This window comes from Schistocerca americana, chromosome 4 (assembly GCF_021461395.2).
Source record: "Schistocerca americana isolate TAMUIC-IGC-003095 chromosome 4, iqSchAmer2.1, whole genome shotgun sequence".
In the NCBI taxonomy this organism is placed as follows: Eukaryota; Metazoa; Arthropoda; class Insecta; order Orthoptera; family Acrididae; genus Schistocerca; species Schistocerca americana.
Genome location: NC_060122.1, coordinates 286,195,982 through 286,216,131, shown reverse-complemented (window position 1 = coordinate 286,216,131; position 20,150 = coordinate 286,195,982). Strand labels below are relative to the sequence as shown.

Sequence of the window (20,150 nt, the reverse complement as noted above, 5' to 3'; positions counted from 1 at the left end):
CTTCAGTTGCAAAACATAATTGGAAAGATAGCAGCTCCATTTTTATTCCCAAAGTAGCAGATTGATGATCGTCATGTAAGATGCTACTGCGTATCTTTTTGAGTGTGAAAGAGTATAGCACAAGCCCTTATTTGTTAATGTACCCTATATGCGTTTCATCTCTATGTTAATGTATATTCTGAATATAATAGAGGGAAACATTCCACGTGGGAAAAATATATCTAAAAACAAAGATGATGTAACTTACCAAACGAAAGTGTTGGCATGTTGATAGACACACAAACAAACAAACACACACACACACACACAAAATTCAAGCTTTCGCAGGACATCTTTGCCCAAACTCTTTGCCTTTACAAATGTCTGCTTGTGTCTGTATATGTGCGGATGTATATGTGTGTGTGTGTGTGTGTGTGTGTGTGTGTGTGTGTGTGTGTGTGTGTGTGTGTGTGGGGGGGGGGGGGGGGGGGGGGGGGGCGCGCGCGCGCGCGAGAGAGAGAGTGTATACCTGTCCTTTTTTTCCCCCTAAGGTAAGTCTTTCCGCTCCCGGGATTGGAATGACTCCTTACCCTCTCCGTTAAAACCCACATGCTTTCATCTTTCCCTCTCCTTCCCTCTTTCTGACGAAGCAACCGTTGGTTGCGAAAGCTTGAATTTTGTGTGTGTGTTTGTGTGTCTATCAACATGCCAACGCTTTCGTTTGGTAAGTTACGTCATCCTTGTTTTTAATGTATATTCTGACTGATTCCACCTACTTGGCAGGTGCCCATGTGAAATATCATGTTTGGTAATCAATGATAATAGAAAGCAATCCTAGATCATCACATAACATGATACACTATGTGATCAAAAGTATCTTGACTCCTCCAAAAACATACGTTTTTCATATTAGGTGCATTGTGCTGCCACCTACTGCCAGGTACGCCATATCAGCGACCTCAGTAGTAATTAGACATGGTGAGAGAGCAGAATGGGGCGGTCCACGGAACTTACAGACTTTGAATGTGGTCTGGTGATTGGGTTTCACTTGTTGTCATATGCCTGTATGCAAGATTTCCACACTCCTAAACATTCCTAGGTCAATGTTTCCAATGTTACAGTGCAGTGGAAATGTGTAGGAATACATACAGCACAGAAGTATACAGACCGTCCTCATCTCTTAACTGAGAGAGACTGCCGACGGTTGAAGAGGGTCGTAACGTGTAATAGGCAGACATCTATCCAGGCCATCACACAGGAATTCCAAACTGCATAAGGATCCACTGCAAGTACTATGGCAGTCAGGCGGGAGGTGAGAAAACTTGCATTTCATGGTTGAGCACCTGCTCATAAGCCAAACATAATGCTGGTAAATGCCAAACAACGCCTTGCTTGGTGTAAGGAGCGTAAACATTGGACGACTGAACAGTGGAAAAACATTGTGTCAAGTGACAAATCACAGTACACAATGTGGCAATCCGATGGCAGTGTGTGGGTATGGCGAATGCCAGCGTGTGTTGGGCCAACAGAAAAATTCGGAGGCAGTGGTGTTATGATGTGGTCGTGTTTTTTATGGAGAGTGCTTGTACCCCTTGTTGTTTTGCGTGGCACTATGACAGCATAGGCCTACATTGATGTTTTAAGCACCTTCTTGCTTCCCACTGTTGAAGAGCAATTTGGGGATGGCGATCGCATTTTTCTGCATGATCGAGCACCTGTTCATAATGCACGGCCTGTGGCAGAGTGGTTACACGATAATAACATCCCTGTAATCGACTGGACTGCACAGAGTTCTGACCTAAATCCTACAGAACACCTTTGGGATGTTTTGGAACACTGACTTCATGCCAGGCCTCACCGACCAACATCAATACCTCTCCTCAGTGAGCACTCCATGAAAAATGGGCTGCCATTCCCCAAGAAACCTTCCAGCACCTGACTGAATGTATGCCTGCAAGAGTGGAAGCTGTCATCAAGGCTAAGGGTGGGCCAACACCATACTGAATTCCAGCATTACCAATGGACGGCATCACAACCTTGTAAGTCAGTTTGAGCCAGGTGTCCTGATACTTTTGATCACATAGTGTATGTCAACAAATGACTTCCTAATACTGAAAGTGTCATCAAAGAGTAGTTAATAGTATTACAAGACAGGCAGCGTAACAAATTAAGTAGCTGCATACAGCCCAAATCCTAAAATATATTAACAGCATGCTGTATTATTTATCAGAAAGCTTTTCATGAAGTGTCATCAGCCTCAGCAGAAAATAGGCTATTAGGATACTGGAGAAACATCTTTGTACACAACTTACTGATCACTGACGAAGCTAGATTTCCTGCAAAGGTCAGTGGTGATTTTATGAGAAAATTCCGCATATGAATTGTTGCGTACTTCAGGAATGCCACTTTCTTAAGTAAAACAGGCATGATTTTTTCATGGCACATTTTGTAGACAACATGCTACAGCAGTCATCACATTATGATAAAAACCCTACTCCACATAGACCGCAAAAGTTACTTTAGAATTTTAACTTCAGTTGTATTAATTGAACAGGGGAAAAGGCAGTGTTTGTTATGTTTAATCTTTAAGTCAGACTATCTTTATCTTCATTTTTGATGAAAGTGACTACAGTTTATAACTTCAAACAAAAACCACTGTGATCTGTTTTGCTGATACAAAATATGCAACTTGAATGAAGAAATTTGGAAATATCAGACAAAGTAAAATGGCAGGTAGCAAAAGAGACACAATACAAAAAGATACTTAGAATAAGTGCCAAAAAAAACTGTATAATGGTTTAACAGGCAAATGTAGTAATTGTTTATTCAGGTCTTTATGATCTAGAGCTTCAGAAGTCGGAGTGCCCCTTGTTACTGTTTCAATGGAAAATGGCTATTATGGAGGAATTGTACAGAACTACTACAGGAAATCTTATTCAAAGATTAAGAACTCTAAATAATTCTTGCGATGGGCTTAGTTTACCTGACACAAAGCTTTATGGAACTACCAAAGTAGTCTTTAATAGAGAACTTAGAGAATTCTGCTAGAGTGCTTAGCCATCTCCTAAAATATGCTCACTTGAAATTAACTTTTAGCCACTGGAATCTTCTCATAATCTAACATTAGCTCTGGCTACAACACTGCAATGTTCTGGAAATATGTTCTGCTTAAAATGATCATTAACTACTAAATGCCAATGATGTTAATGATAACCTAAATCATGTATCACTCTAGCCAAAAAAAGGTAGCACAATGCTTAAGGCACACGACTTTTATCTCGAAGGAGGGAGTCTCAAATCTACTTCAGACCATAGAGATTCAAGTTTTCCATGCTTTTCTAAACTACTTCAGGTGATTGACAGAAAAGTTTCTTTAAAGCCAGAGGTAATTGGCAGCCTCATTTTTGTAGGATCTGCACTCCTGCATGGCCTCTAAAAACCTCGTAACTGATGGGGTATTAAACCTTAACCTCCGTCTTTCTTTATAATGCAAATTGTGGTAAATATTTAATTTGTGAAGCTAAGTACTCGCACACTCACATTTTATGAGAAATTAATGTATATCCATCTGAGTAACAATCTTACATCATTATCCAGTTTTAGTGACTGGGGTAGCAAGGACTGAAAATAAAATGGATAGCCTCAGTGCATTTAAAGAAAGAAAAAAATAATTTAGACAACTGGTAATAGAGAGAGACTGATAAAAGTTTTATGCTGATTTCATGAAGAATTAATTTCTGTCTGTCAAAAGTTTGTAGTCTTTGTATATTTAGTTTCTAAACAATATACTGGGTTGGTGCATAAGCTTGTAGCATTTTTCCATTAAGTTTAATAAACACAACAGAGACTTTAGTTACCAATAATATACTCTCCTTCACTATTTCCAAAACTCTGTCAATGCTGGGATAAGTTTTAGATTCAGCGATTGTAGAAAACACATGGTTTTGAGGTGAAGAACTTGTCGAGCCATGTTCGGGGTGCATTTTCATAATAAATGCAGGCAGATGTTATCATGGATTAGCATCACTTCACGCAGTCTTCCTGGTTGCTGTTCTTTGACTGCATCTCAAGATATCTCAGTTGTTGCAATAAATGTCAGCAGTGATGGTTACATCTCAGGGAAGCAATTCACAGTACACCATGCCATCGCTGTTCCACCATGTGCACAATATTATCTTTTGTGGCGAGAGCAGGTCTTTGTAAGGGAAATTGCTGTGTTGTTTCAGCTCAACTATTCTTTTCTTTTCCTTATGTTAACATAGAGACACCATTTCTCATCACCAGTAACAATACGGGATTGGTGTTGTTCATGAAGTAATCGATGACAAGCAAGCAGAGATGCACATACGGCCACCCACTGATTTTTGTGGTTTTAGCAAAGAACCGGCTGTATCCTTATAACCGATTTTTGAACCTTCCCCCCTCCCTCCCACTTCTTCCACCTGCATGCAAATGTTGCATGGTGGTGGAATGATCACAGTTCATCACATTTGCCAGTTCTTGAGAACAATGATGTGGATCATTGTGGATTAATGATCTTCATCAAACCCTTATGATCTTCCTGAACGTAGAGAGTTACTAACATCAAAACGATACTGCTTAAAATGAGAAATCCATTTGCTTGCCATGCTCTGTCAAATGACATTATCTCCATACATGGCAAAAATGTTTCTGCCTGCCTCCACTGCTGTCACCAATCTACTGAACTCAAACAGAAGAATATGTTGGAAATGTTCCGATTTCTCCAGTTGGCACTCCATGAATATGTTGGAAATGTTCTGATTTTTCCACTTGGCACTGCATTTTCTAGTGTCCACAGCTCCAATCACTATCTCCAAATGACAGTATGTAGAATCGCAACAGTGAACTACAAATAAAAACTGATACTTGATAAATAAACCAACAGCAACATGCACAACGAAAATGCTACAAATTTATGGACCAACCTAATATACACAAGACCCTAAAGCATGTGCAATGATTACACTAAACACAACTGAGAAACAGGAAAAAAAATCTGATGCTTAATAATTTTTTCAATCTTCTATTTTTTTAATCTTCTATTTTATATCATGTTCTATATGTAGATAATGACACACAAAAGGCAGATAGATTTAATTTTAAATCATGGAAAAATAGTGTATTTTAAAGTACGTAAGAAGCTTGATGTGCTGCAGCCTGCCAACTTACCTCATAGTGTAATACATTGGGCGGAAGGCAAACAATGGTAATGTATAAATTCGGACCATTATGGCAACAAATGTAATATACAGAATAACCTTGATGAAACCTGTTTGGGGGCAAACAAAATGAAATGAACATTTTTACACCCATAAATATGAAAAAAAGGCTTAAATTTCTGTTTAAAAAGGTTTATACTACCACGTTATAGCAATAATTGAAACTAACTGAACACAGATACTAAGAGTACTCATAAATGCAAAATATTACATTAAATAAACAAGATTACGACATTGGTGAGGCGCAGTGAAGAAGGCCACAGATGAAATGTAAAATAAAATATTTACTACACTTACACCATTTTATGTTACATGTCAATTTAAAACATTCCTTTACTGCGTACACATAACTGAAACAACATTCATTCACAACACTCATGCTCATGGAGCACTTGATCAGTCAGTGCCTGCAGTTTATTTTATTTCTGCAGAATTTGTCCCATCAATTTCATTATTACTTGTGAAAACAAGTACAAAATGGTACATGTGCAAGGTTGGGTAAGTTGGATGGATATTCAGACCATTAACACTAAACTTAGAAAACTAGTTTTTAACCAATAGTGACTAGAGAGCAGAGTCCATGTCAAACAGCAAAACTCAGTGGTTTATGAACTGTTTCATGTTTTCTTCCGAGAACAGCGCAGTGGAGGATAATCAAAATAAAAATTTCATCATCACAATGCAGCCACCTGGGGAAACATTTCCATTACTTTTTCCTTTGCTTTTGTTTATGTGAAATGTTTGTCTCTTTTACAATGCTCTCATCTTCCACTCAGGTGATTATTTTACTGAAGGTCTTAGAAGAGACATGTTTGTTGGTGTGATGATTTTCAGAAAGCTGTTATTTGTACTTGTCATTGTAAAGAGGTCACTCACCACTGAAATAATAATACTATCTTCTTCACAGGGAACAGTGTATTTTAAAACAGTGATTAACACCACAATGCAGGTTCAAAATTTCATGCAGAATACTTTCAACATTCCCTTGTGAAATTGTCTTGAGGTGCAATTTTGCAACTTGGTAGCCATTTATCTGCCGAATCAGTATGATGAACTTTATTCTGTGACAGTGGTGAATGTGGACAGATGATCACATAGCATCAGGTCATCTTCAATGCTGGTTCAATGTTCAACAAACTGCCTACATCACTTGAATATTTACAGTTTTGACACTGTCACATTTCCATACAACTAATGCATAACCACAAGTGATGACTTCCGCAGTAACACACAGACTATGATGTTTTCATGTCGCTTGGTAGATGTCTCCTCATTTGAAGATCTGACAACACAAAAACATGAAGCTGATCACAGTACCAATTACTTGACTAATGGCAACTGTACAATACTTTTTACCAATTGGAGGCCTTCCCTGTTAGTAGTGCATATACAATAAACATAAAATACTGTCAGTGATTGTCCTGCTATCAACTTCATTTTGGTTCCAACAATCTTGTGACCCCAAACGGCATTAGCAGTACACATATGTCTTAAAAGTGCTTTTTAAGTAGTGTTATAATAATGATGGCTGCTGGTCTCATAGAAGCATACAGCAATTAATATTATGTACTAAATAGAAAGAATGCTTTTTTTATTTCCCACACAGCTATTTTTATCTAAAATCGAGACAAATGCATCAATCTACTTTTGCAGATTTCGATTAAAGCCAACTTCAAGCACCAGCTCAGGAATCCATTCCAATTACTAGTCTTGTTCACTGTTTGTGAGTTGATTTGTGCATATGGTTGTCTGCAAACACTGAAATTGTATGTCTCACATATGATTCTTCATAAATACTTCCTATTAGGCACTATACCCAGATTTTTATGACTATGGGCATTATATTCCCATGACACAAATTTGAACATTGTAGTCTACTACTTCTATTTCAATAAAAACAACACATTCAACTATGAGAGCAGTCAAAGCAGTGATTATAAAACTAACCAACATTTACTTCGTTACATTTAAGCTTGAAAATGCTGTGAACTCAAATGCAGATAATTAGTTAAGAAGTACAATTTTCTCAACTAACCCATAACAAGTTCAGTATAGAGAAGGAAAACGGCCTTGTTTTCCCATGGACTATCACTGTTGAGATCGATCGTATGAAGAGTGTATTTTATGGTTATATTGAAGACGATAGTGAGCAGAATAGCATATTCAAAACCAAATACCAGTTGCACTGATGCTCCTTTTGTTACTGTGGAATGGTATGCATGCTCAACAAAATGCATATCAAGTCCCGCTAACATCATCAGCAGAGCTGTAACAAATAAAAGAAATTCAAAATTTATAAACTATTGATATTCTTTAACCAAATGAGGGAGAACTTTATTTCTTTGTATTATTTCTTTGTATCAAACATCAAATTACACATGCCAGAACATATTTTCTATTCAAAATGGAAAAAAAAGTTTCTCGGTTATCTTGCATGTCTTTATCAATGAGTTATAATATGAAGTTTTTATATAAATATGAAGAAAATTACATAATTTATCATAATATCTTATTTAAAAGGAAAAAAAGACACAGGGTTCCCATTTTTATACTGCAAATATTAAGTAGCCACACATGTTCTATGGAATCACAAAATCTCCATACTAATATAGGGTGTCCCAGGTGAAATGGTCAATATTGTGAGATGACAGGAATGATCATTCAAAGCAAAAAATTGTAATATACATGGTCTCTAAAATGCTTACCTTAAGGGCTATGAACATGTCTTCATCTTCAATACTGTGAAGCAAATCTCTTCTACTGCAAATTTTTTTAGCTTTCCATATTATGAGAGGTGGTACTATGGACTAAAACAAGAAAAAAGTCCAGTAAACATGGGCTTTAAAGTGCATACGTTAAGATCTATGATCACTTATCATCTTCACTACTGTGAAACACATCTGTTCTACTGAAGGACAACTCATAGCTCTTTAGGTATGCATTTAAGAGCTCATATTTACTAGACTTTTTTGCTCTGAATGATAATGTCTGTTATATCCCTGAATACTGACCATTCCTCTTAGAACCATTCCTCTGTATAAAGCTGTTTGCCCACATCTTCATTCAGAATGCAATTAATGTACGCAATGATAATGTTTACAACCATAATATATGAAAATAAATCAGATTTCTCACTACAGTCTCATGTGACTGTAAACTAACTTTTAATTCATGACCTACAAAAAGTGTTTCTCAGTCATTGTAAGAGGTTCTATCTACACTTCATATACAATACCAAAGATAAAAATGATTCAAATTCTTCCCAAATCAACGTCACATAAGCCCTTAAACTACAATATCATAATATTAGAAGCCACTTATGTACAGTTATCCTGACCAGCCAAAGGAACCAGAGATTTGCCACACTTTACAAGATACTTCAATAATGTCACATGCTCCAAAGCTTACATTAATCTTGTAATTGGATACTACTGGGTAAAATTGGTTACTTTCTTAGTTACGGACATCATTTCGTATTCATCTGCATTTAAATTTAAAGAGAACTCCCATTCAATACACAAAGTGAAAATATTGTCAGAGCCATGTCCTTATGATAATCCAGTGAAGATACTTTCCTGTAAACATCATCATCATCAGCAAGCAATCTGACAGCGTTGCTGACTCTCTCTCTAATAAATCATTTACATATATTGTAAACATTATTAGTCCTTAACATTTCTCTGCAGCACGCCAAACATTACTTCCACTTCTGATCAACACCTCACGTTCAGTATTACATACAGCTGACGTATGGTGCCAGTGTATTGTACATTAACATGTTTTGTTTCAAATTTGTTATTACCTCAGAAACAAAAATATGTTTAAGATTTTCTTGACTAAGTCCACATTGATGAGAACCATATCATTTAGGATTTTGTGGAAGGGGCATTAGCATATATCCCTCTCTGTCTTTTTTATGGTGTATTCTTATATTATGACTTGTTGCCAATCTCTTTGCTATGGATATATGAAACAAAAAGTATATCTCATCCAGTCTAATCTAATCACAATGAAACATGTGACACGCAGTCTGGTGATCCACAGACTCACAATACACTTCACAGGCATGGAAGCCCATTATCCTATATTCTTCTTGGATTTTCCTGCTATCAATGGTAGGCTGTTCAGTGGCTTCTATACCAGATTGCTTTCACTGCAGTGGTGGCTCATGCGAAATTATACCCATGTCAATACAATGTGATGGCCTATAGCCTTTTGACCTTCAGGCACAACAAAAAGATTTTTACACTAAAAGTTTTCGGCCAATGGCCTTTGTCAACAAGACACACACACACACACACACACACACACACACACACACAAACAAACGCAACTCACACAACGACTGCAGTCTCAGGCAACTGAAACCACACTGCGAGCAGCAGCACCAGCGCATGATGGGAGTGGCGACTGGGTGGGCGAAAGGAAGAGGCTGGGGTGGAGAGGAGGAGGGATAGTATGGTGCGGATGGCGGACAGTGAAGTGCTGCAGGTTGGGCGGCAGGCAGGGAAGAGATGGGGGGTGGGAGTGGAAAAGGAGTGAAATAGAGAGAAATAAATAACAAAATAATAAAATAAATATATTAAATGACTGTGTGTGGTGGTGGACTGATAGCTGCGTAGTGCTGGAATGGGAGCAGGGAAGGGGCTAGATGGGTGAGGACAGCAACTAACGAAGTTCCCATAACCCTTCTGGCCGCAACCTTCGTTAGTTGCTGTCCTCACCCATCCGACCCCTTCCCCGCTCCCATTCCAGCACTACACAGCCTTCATTCCACCACCACACCTAGTCTTTTTTTATTTATTTTATTATTTTTTATTTATTACTCTCTACTTCTCTCCTTTTCCGCTACTCCCCCCTCCTCATCTCTTCCCTGCCCGCTGCTCAACCTACAGCACTTCATTGTCCGCCATCCTCACCATACTCCCTCCCCCTCCCCACCTGAGCCTCCAACTCTACCCCCCCCCCCCCCCCCCCCCCCCCAGTTGCCACCTGCCACTCCTATCATGCACTGGTGCAGTGTGGTTTCAGTTGCCTGAGACTGCAGTAGTGTGAGAGATTTGCATTTGTGTGTGTGTGTGTGTGTGTTGTTAACAAAGGCCATTGGCCAAAAGCTTTAAGTGTGAAAATCTTTGTGTTGTGCCTATCTGTGACTCAGCATCTCCGCTATATGGTGGGTAGCAACTTTCCTTCTCATACTATTTTTACATTCCATCTTGGATTTTCCACTGTTTGATTAAATGGAATATATTAATTTTACGCATATCAATTGAATTGTTTCACTATATTTAAATAATTGATATATATATATATATATATATATATATATATATATATATATATATAGAGAGAGAGAGAGAGAGAGAGAGAGAGAGAGAGAGAGAGAGAGAGAAACATTCCACGTGGGAAAAATTATATATAAAAACAAAGATGAGGTGACTTACTGAACGAAAGCACTGGCAGGTCGATAGACACACAAACAAACACAAACACGCACACAAAATTCAAGCTTTCGCAACAAACTGTTGCCTCATCAGGAAAGAGGGAAGGAGAGGGAAAGACGAAAGGAAGTGGGTTTTAAGGGAGAGATAGTACTCATAAATAAATTGAATATATTATTCTTACATCTGTAACTAAACTGTTATTTTTAAATTTTAAATTAATGGTTCGACACTGTGAAGGAAAAAAATTGTTAGTATTAGCGGGAATCGGGCCCGGGTTCGAAAATTACCAGTCTAAGCTTTAGACCACTTGCCCACGGTGGAGTCATGACAGCAGAGCTTTAAACATCGCTCCATTCTCTATGACAGCACAATAAGCCACATGCAGTTTCAAATAAAAACACTGACCTGGTGCTGTGAGCAATATAGCACTTTTAGTGCCAGAATATATGATTTACATCAAAGCATGCACAGTAGAAAACAGAAAACTGTATCACTTCTCTGACTCAATCATAGTGAAGCTGACTGTCATTTCAGCACTCGAGACTGGTTTCTAGTTCTCACACACAGGGCGCTGAGAAACACATTTTTGTCCATTTTATTCAAATACCCGCATGCATTCAAAGAGAAATGGCAATTTTAGTGTCATTTCCAGCTCACTTTTGAAGAGAAATGGTGTAATTTTAGAGTGATTTCTGGTTCACATTCGAAGCAAAATGTGCTGTAGCACATTAGCACATGATAACTGCCTGCCAATGTTTTACTGTGTATTGGGCTGTAACTGTTCAGATGTCTTTGACCATTCACTGAGGTAAGGTGTCTTCCTTTTTGTCTATTCCATCTTTGCCTTCTCAGATTGGTCAGTGAGCTGCTTAGATGATTGCAAGGAACTTCTTCAGGGCACAGCTGTTGATGAGGAGGGAGAAATTCATGCAATTACTAGGCACTGATCAGTTCCACTTTTAAGCCTCTCCTTTTTGACAGACCCCTCTCTCCATGTTAGGGTTCATGCTACTTTAGGTAACTTCTGCTAGAGTTGGCAATAAGCAAACTGTGATCAACTACTAAGTCTCACTGAGAGCAGTATCTGGCACTAAACGACCTGCACCAGACTGAGGAAGCATATTTAGATACAGAAAAATACACACCCAACACTTAACTGATACTGGTCTACAATTCTGTAAATCCACTCGTTTACCATTTTCCATAAATTAGAATGTTCTGTCAACATAAACGTTCATGCATACAGCTGCATCATTTGTAAGATAACTGTTGCTGGATCAACAGAACTGATATTTCAGCCAAGGTAGTTGTGGCTTGCATTTGTGTCTACTGGTGTACTGTCCTGTCAAGGATCCACTTATATTTCATCATGACACCTTCCACTCGGCATCATACTAAGCCACTTAAAAAAAAAGTTCATCTGATTTAGTTCCCATGGTGGCAGGATTGGGCAGCTTTATCAGACTGGTTTGCTGTGGTGGAAGAAGTGGGGATCTGCTGCTGACTGGTGCCAAATTTGGTACAGGCCATAACTGGCAGTTGACAAATGTCATGTAGATTACAGTGATTGCTGTTTTCATATTGTGGAGTATTGGGTGTGTAATGACTTTTTAAACTAGTAATACTTTGATCTCAAGTTGTTAGTGTGGCCTGCTGGGCACTGATAGCTGACATACATGATGGTGCAAGCTTACAACCACCTACTCTATTCAGAATGTTTGGGTGTTTTAACATTTCAGTGGCCTCCCTGATCCCAACGCACTAATATTTCTGGCTGCTCAGTACATAGGCACCTTTCCACATCTCTGGAACAAACTTTTCAATAAATTCCACAACAAATCTTCCCAGAAGGGAAACAAAGATTTCATGTGGGAGAGAGGAGACATATGGAGCCCACCCATAATTTTTATAGCTATTACTAATTAGAATGTGTAGAGTATAGCTGATATGTATATTAATGGCCACAGTTATTAATTAGTATAATGAGGAATAAGAATAACAATTAATGAAACAGTGGTCATGAAAATTTCTGTTACCACATTGACACCCCAATGGTAGTTCAACAATTCATGTGAAATTAGTACGTCTCAATAAAAAAGTTGTGAATCATGTACTAGTTCTAGACAGAAACAAATTATTTACTTACATACAATTCGGACGTGGAAAAGATGAGAGAGAACTGGACTACGTTCCATCTGAAACACACACAATAAATGCAAACAGGAATTTATAACTGTAAAAGAAATGTCTCACAAGATTCTTCCAAATACAGAAAAGTGATGACTCCAGAACTTACAAAGTCAACACGATCCTCAGCTAGCCAATGGAAGCATTTCAGGAACAGAAGCAGTATGAAGAGTGCCACAAACTTTGGACTGAAGTCATCTCTGAACATAGTGAAAGCAAGGCAGGTTTCTGTCACTGCATACCATGATCGTTCTACCAGATGCTGCAAAAATTAAGAAGATATACACTGAGATGCATGAATTTTAAACATAGTTTCCATTCAAAAAGCTGTACTGTAACACATCCACCTCTTGATTATATACGCATTTGATTACACAGAGATAATTTTCAAGGTCTAAAATGCTTGTATCCCCTTCCCTCTCACAAACAAATTTCATAACAAAGAAGGAAACTGACTGATCATCAGTCGCAAAAGCATGAGACATTAATTTAAAGGAGTACTGACTGCTGGAATGGTTACATGTAGCATGTGTCAATGTCTTTGATGAGAGATCCAGACAGCTGGGCAATTGAATCTCACTTGAAAAGAGTGAATTATTTATACAAACAATGGAAACTCCAAGTAAGAATATCAACAATATAAGGAAAAAGACAGATTCCTACACAACGTAAAGATGACACACTGAGTTGCAGGCAGGCACAACGAAAAGACAGTTACACATACAGCTTTAGGTCAAAGCCTTCTTCAGAAAAGGGAACACAGACATACACATTCACACAAGCACGTACACCTCATGCACACATGACCGCCATCTACAGCAGCTCAGACTGGAATGCAACTGTCACGCAGAATGAAGCAGCAATCTGGAAGGGATGGGGAAGGTGAAGAAATAGCAGTGTACAGGAGGGGGGGGGGGGGCGGGGGGCAGGAGAACACTGTCTGGAGAAGTGGGCAGGGAGGACTGGGAGGCTGTGCAGCAGGGAGGTGGGGAGGGGTGCGGGGTGGGGGCAGGGAGCTTGTAAAGAGCGGAACAGAGGAGGGGAAAAGTGGGCGAGTGTGTTGGCAGAGGGTGGCACACAAAGAAGGTGAGGGGACAAGAATAAGGAGGAGGTGATAGGACAGATGGGGTGGTAACTGTTTGGTGGAGAGTGTGGGGATAGTAGGTTACTGTAGGTTGAGGATGGGATAACTTCAGGAGCAGAGAATGCATTGCAAGGATAACTCCCATCTGCACAGTTCAGAAAAGTTGGTGGTGGAGGGGAGGGTCCATATGCCCTGGATTGTGAAGAAGCCACTGAAATCAAACTTGTTATGTTCAGCTGCACATTGAGCCACAGGATGGTCTACTTTGCTCTTGACCACAGTTTGGTAATGGCTGTTCATTCTAGTGGACAGCTAGTCAAAAGTCACACCAATATAAAAAGCTGTACAGTGATTGTACCAGAGCTGGTATATGACACGTCTGCTTTCACAGGTGGTCCGGCCTCTGATGGGGTAGGACAACCCTGTGACAGGACTGGAATAGCAAGTGCTGAGTGGGTGGATTGAGCAGGTCAGGGAATATGATCCCTATGGCACAGGGTAGGGATTGAGAATGGCACAGGGATGGACTAGGATTTCATGGAGATTGGGTGGAGAACTGAACACCACTTTAGGAGCGGGTGGAAGGATCCTGCGTAGGGTGTTCCTTATATCAGTGTGTGATGGGCAACATGATAGGTAATCTAGGCCCTGATGACAAATGTGGTTCAGTTGTTCCAGTCTGGGATGGTACTGGATGATGAAGGAGGCTCTCCTTTGTCACTGGTTCTGGGGGTAATGGGAGGATTTGGGGGGCAGGGACAGGAAATGGCACAGGAGACCAGTTTCTGCACAGTGTCTGGGGGATAGTGTCTGTCCGTGAAGGCCTTGGTGAGACGGTCAGTGTACTGGCCAAGGGATTTCTTGTCACTGTAGATACACAGTCCTGGGTGGCTAGGTAGTATGAGAGTGATTTTTTGGTGTGGAAGGGATGACAGCTGTTGAAACACAGGTACTGTCGGTGAATTTCGTGTGGATGGAGCCATCGGAAAGGAGGTCAACCCGGAAAGGTGGTACGTTGGGTAGAGGAGGACCAGGTAGAGCAGACAGGAAAGAAAGTGTTGAGGTTATGAAGGAATGAGGATAGGATGTCTTGGTCCTGAGCCCAGAACATGAAGATATCATCAATGAATCTGAACCAGACTAGGGATTTGACATTTTGGGAGGTGAGTAAGGTCTCCTCTAGATGGCCCATAAACAGGTTGGCATAGAAGGGTTCCATGTAGGTGCCCATGGTTGTGCTGCGGATTTGTCTGTATACCTTCCCTTCAAAGGAAAGGAAGTTGTGGGTTAGGGTAAAGCTAGTAAGGAGAATACCACAGTAGGTTTGGAGGTTGAAGAACATTAAAAAAGGTAGCATTCAGTAACGGTAAGACAATGGGTATGAGGGGTGGTGGTGTATAGGGAGGTGGCATCAACAGTGATGAGTAGGGATCCAGGAGGTAAAGGGGCAGGAATGTGGAGAACCAACGGAGGAAGTGGCTGGTTTGTCTGACGTGAGAGGCTAGATTAGGGACAATTGGTTGGTGCTGTTGGTATTCTCTCAGTGGGGGTACAATAACCCCCAAATCAATTTCCCTCCTCATTCCCATACTAACCTGCACACCCTCTTTCTACACGCTCCCAAAAATCCACAAACCCATGAATCTTGGACACTCCACTGTAGCTGGTTATTGTACCCCCACTGAAAGAATTAGGGGCTCACTGACCAACACCTTCAACCAATTGTCCATAATTTAGCCTACCATGTCAAAGATACACCCCTTTACCTTCCAGATTCATACTTGACACTGTTGACGCCACCTCCTTCAGGCTACAAACCCACTATCTTATTCCTCATACACCATACTAACTTTATCATAACTCAAAATTACTTCTCCTTTCAAGATAGGATATACAAACAATTCTGCAGCACAGCCATGAGCACCTGCATGGCCACCTCCTGTGACAATCTGTTTATGGGGCACCTAGAGGAGACCTTCCTAGCCTCCCAAAATGTTAAACCTCTAGCTTGCTTCAGGTTCATTGATGATATCTTCATGATCTGAATTCAGAACCAAGACACTCAGTCCTCATTCCTTCACAACCTCAATACCTTCTCTCCCATCTGCTTTACCTGGCCCTCCTCTATTCAGCAAGCTAGCTACCTGGACATTGATGAATTCTTCCTCTCTGATGGCTCTATCCACACATCTGTCTACACAAAATCCATCAACCACCAACAGTACCTGCATTTCGACAGCTGTCATCCCTTCCACACCAAAAAATCCCACCCCTACAGCCTGGCTACCCGAGGATGTTGCAATATACTAAGGGCCTCACCAAGGCCTTTACAGACAGACGCTATACCCAAACCGAGTCCGCAAAGAGATCTCCCACCCTTCTGAAGATGTGTGCCGTCACCCACCTCATCTCTATAGCAGCCTAGTCCATTGTTATGCCACCTCCACTCCCAATCCCAACCTCTTGCCACAGGGATCATATCCCTGTGAAATATCCAGGTGCAAAACCTGCCCAATCAATCTACATCTACATCAATACTCTGCAATCCACCTTACAGTGTGTGGCATTTGCATACATACTCCACAAGCCACTGCACAGTGTGTTGCAGAGGGTATTGTGTAGCACAACTAATCATTCCCTTTCTAGTTCCACTCGCAAACAGAATGAGGGAAAAACGGCTATCTGTATGTCTCCATATGAGCCCTAATTTCTCGTATCTTATCTTTGTGGTCTTACATGCAATATATGTCAGTAGCAACAGAATTGTTCTGCAGTCAGCTTCAAAAATTGGTTCTCTAAATTTTCTCAATAGTGTTCCTTGAAAAGAACATTGTCTTCCATCCAGGATTCCCATTTGGATTCCTGAACATCTCCGTAAGACTTGCGTGTTGTTCAAACCTGCCAGTAACAAATCTAGCAGCCCACCTCTCAACTGCTTTGATGTCTTCCTTTAATCTCAACAGGTATGGATCCCAAACTCTTGAGCAGTATTCAAGAATAGGTTGCACAAGCATCCTATATGCTGTATACTTTACAGATGTACATCACTTTCCTAGAATTCTCCCAATAAACCGAAATCGACCATTCACATTTCCTACCACAATCCTCACATGCTCGTTCCATTTCATATTGCTTTGCAACATTATGACCAGATATTTAAACAACATGACTGTGTCAAGCTGCATCCAAACATGACAGGTTTGTTTTTCCTACACATTTGCATTAACTTACATTTTTCTACATTGACAGCTGGCAGCCGTTCATCACACCAACTAGAAATTTTGTCTAAGTCATCTTATATCTCCTATAGTCACTCAACTTTGACACCTTACCATACACCACAGCATCGTCAGCAAATAACTGCAGATTGCTGCCCATCCTGTCCACCAAATCATTTATGTATGGTTCAAATGGCTCTGAGCACTATGGGATTTAACATTTATGTATATAGTGAATAATAGCAGTCCTATTACACTTCCTTGGGGCCCTTTGACAATACCCTTGTCTCTCATGAATACTCACCTTCGAGGACAACATACTGGGTTCTGTAACTTAAGAAGTTTTGGAGCCACTCACAAATCTGTGAACCCATTCCAAAGGCTTGTACCTCCTTTAACAGTCTGCAATGGGGCAATATGTCAAATGTTTTCCAGAAATCTAGAAATATGGAATCTGGCTGTTGCCCTTCATCTACAGCCTACAGTACATCATACGAGAACAGAGTTTGACATAAGCAGTGCTTTATGAAACCACACTGATTCATTAACATAAGCTTCTTGATTTCAAGAAAATTTATTAATTTGAAATGAAATATTGGCCTGCAAGTTTTTGGGTCTGTTCTTTTGCCCTTTTATACACAGGAGTCACCTGTGCTTTTTTCCAGTCACTGGGGCTTTGCACCTGGAGATAGATTTGTGATAAATGCAAGCCAAGTAAGGGGTCAATGTCATAGAGTACTCTTTGTAAAACCTTATTGGGTTTCCATCTGGACCTGGTGACTTACTTGTTTTCAACTCGTTGTTTCTCTGTGTCAGGGATGCTTGTTACTGCGTTATCCATAGAGGAGTCTTTTTAATGATCAATAAATGGTACGTTTGTACGATTCTCCTGCTTGAATGATTCCTTGAATGTGCAATTTAAAACTTTGGCTTTCATTTTGCTATCTACAACTGCCACACCAGACAAGTCAACAAGTGACTGGATGGAAGCATTAGACCCACATAGCGATTTTACATAGGACCAGAATTTTCTTAGATTCTCTGCCAGATCTTTTGCTAAGACATGACAGTGATAGTAGTTGTATGCTTCATGCATAGATCTTTTCACGGGTGCACAAATCTCTACTAGCTGTTGTTGTCAGTTGCATGTTCTCTTTTGAACTGAGAGTGCAACAGCCTTCGCTTTCTCAGCATTTTCTGAATCTCGTTATTAAACCATGGTGGGTCATTTCCATCCTTAATCCATTTACTAGGCACAAACTTGTCCAGATCACAATTTACAATTTGCTTAAACTTTACCCATAATTCTGCTATGTCCATGTTAATGGAAGTAAGTGATGTCCATTCACTGTCTAAGTGAGATGCCAACAACTGCTTATCAGCCCTTTCTTGCAGAAATAACTCTCATAACCTTCTTAACTGATTTATTAATTTTCAGAGACATAATTGCTGTAATGAGTTCATGATCGCTAATTCCAGTTTCTATACTGACACTGTCGATAAGGTCCGGTCTATCTGTAATTAATGTGTAATGTGCTGCGAATACATAGAAAGACAGATCCCTTATCATTTAGCTACAAAATAGCAGGTCAGCAACTGGAAGCAGTTAATTCCATAAATTATCTGGGAGTGCGCATTAGGAGTGATTTAAAATGGAATGATCATATAAAGTTGATTGTCGGTAAAGCAGATGCCAGACTGAGATTCATTGGAAGAATCCTAAGGAAATGCAATCCGAAAACAAAGGAAGTAGGTTACAGTACGCTTGTTCGCCCACTGCTTGAATACTGCTCAGTAGTGTGGGATCCGTACCAGATAGGGTTGATAGAAGAGATAGAGAAGATCCAACGGAGAGCAGCGCGCTTCGTTACAGGATCATTTAGTAATCGCGAAAGCGTTACGGAGATGATAGATAAACTCCAGTGGAAGACTCTGCAAGAGAGAACCTCAGTAGCTCGGTACGGGCTTTTGTTAAAGTTTTGAGAACATACCTTCACCAAAGAGTCAATCAGTATATTGCTCCCTCCTACGTATATCTCGCAAAGAGACCATGAGGATATATCTTGCGAAGAGACCATGAGGATAAAATCAGAGAGATTAGAGCCCACACAGAAGCATACCGACAATTCTTCTTTCCACGAACAATACGAGACTGGATTAGAAGGGAGAACCGATAAAGGTACTCAATGTACCCTCCGCCACACACCGACAGGTGGCTTGCGGAGTATGTATGTAGATGTAGATGTAGAATTACACAGTCTAACAAATTTCCATTGTGTGTAGGCTGCCAAACTGGCTGTTCCAGACAATTTTGAGGTGGCATGTTCAAAAGTACTAAGCATTATTGTCTGTCTGTGCCCCCTACAATGAATCCATAGACATCCCAGCCTATACTCGGTAAGTTAAAGTTGTTATTTATTTATTTACTGCAACTAGTAATGTGTGATCTGGGTACTTACATGCTACTGACCATAGACATTCTTTGAATGACTCAAGAATGTCACAGAATCAGGTGGTCAGCAAAAACACCCAAAAATTACCTTGGTTTCACCTAGACCTGTTACACACAACCGGATAACATCACTGTCGCACTCAATTTCAACCTCAATAGGGAGAATATTTTTCTGAACTGCAATGAACATTCCTCCCCCTCTGGCCTATAATGTCTTTCCAATATACATATCATGACTCATTAAATATCTCAGAGTTTTCCACTTTGGCTTTCATCCAGCTCTCGGTCCTGTGAATAATTTTAGTGCGAGAACATTCCAGGAGGCCAGTCAATTTGGTAACTTTTTTATGAATACTTTGATAGTTTACTGATAAAATTATTACAGTTGAAATGTTTTACTCTGAACACAGTCTGATTTCCTTTGTTGCATACTGACTGGTGAGTGTTCATCACAGTGCCTCAAACTACTGCCTAGCCTAAAAAACCCTTGTGTGCACTCCACAAGCACTCCGCTACCCAAGTAGCTGCCTCCTTTGTGTACTGCAC

General features: G+C 40.1%; 1 protein-coding gene across 2 annotated transcripts in view; it reads right to left on the bottom strand.

The window, feature by feature from the left end:
- The window catches only part of LOC124612500 (E3 ubiquitin-protein ligase synoviolin-like), an 85,004-nt gene that overhangs the window by 48,541 nt on the left and 16,313 nt on the right, over window positions 1–20,150 (bottom strand). For both annotated transcript variants that reach the window (XM_047140740.1, XM_047140741.1), the window contains exons 3-6: window positions 12,960–13,112; window positions 12,810–12,858; window positions 7,255–7,485; window positions 5,170–5,269 (exon numbers count right to left, since the gene is read on the bottom strand). In XM_047140740.1, the coding sequence (XP_046996696.1) occupies window positions 5,170–5,269; window positions 7,255–7,485; window positions 12,810–12,858; window positions 12,960–13,112 (533 nt within the window). The remainder of the gene's footprint in view (window positions 1–5,169; window positions 5,270–7,254; window positions 7,486–12,809; window positions 12,859–12,959; window positions 13,113–20,150) is intronic.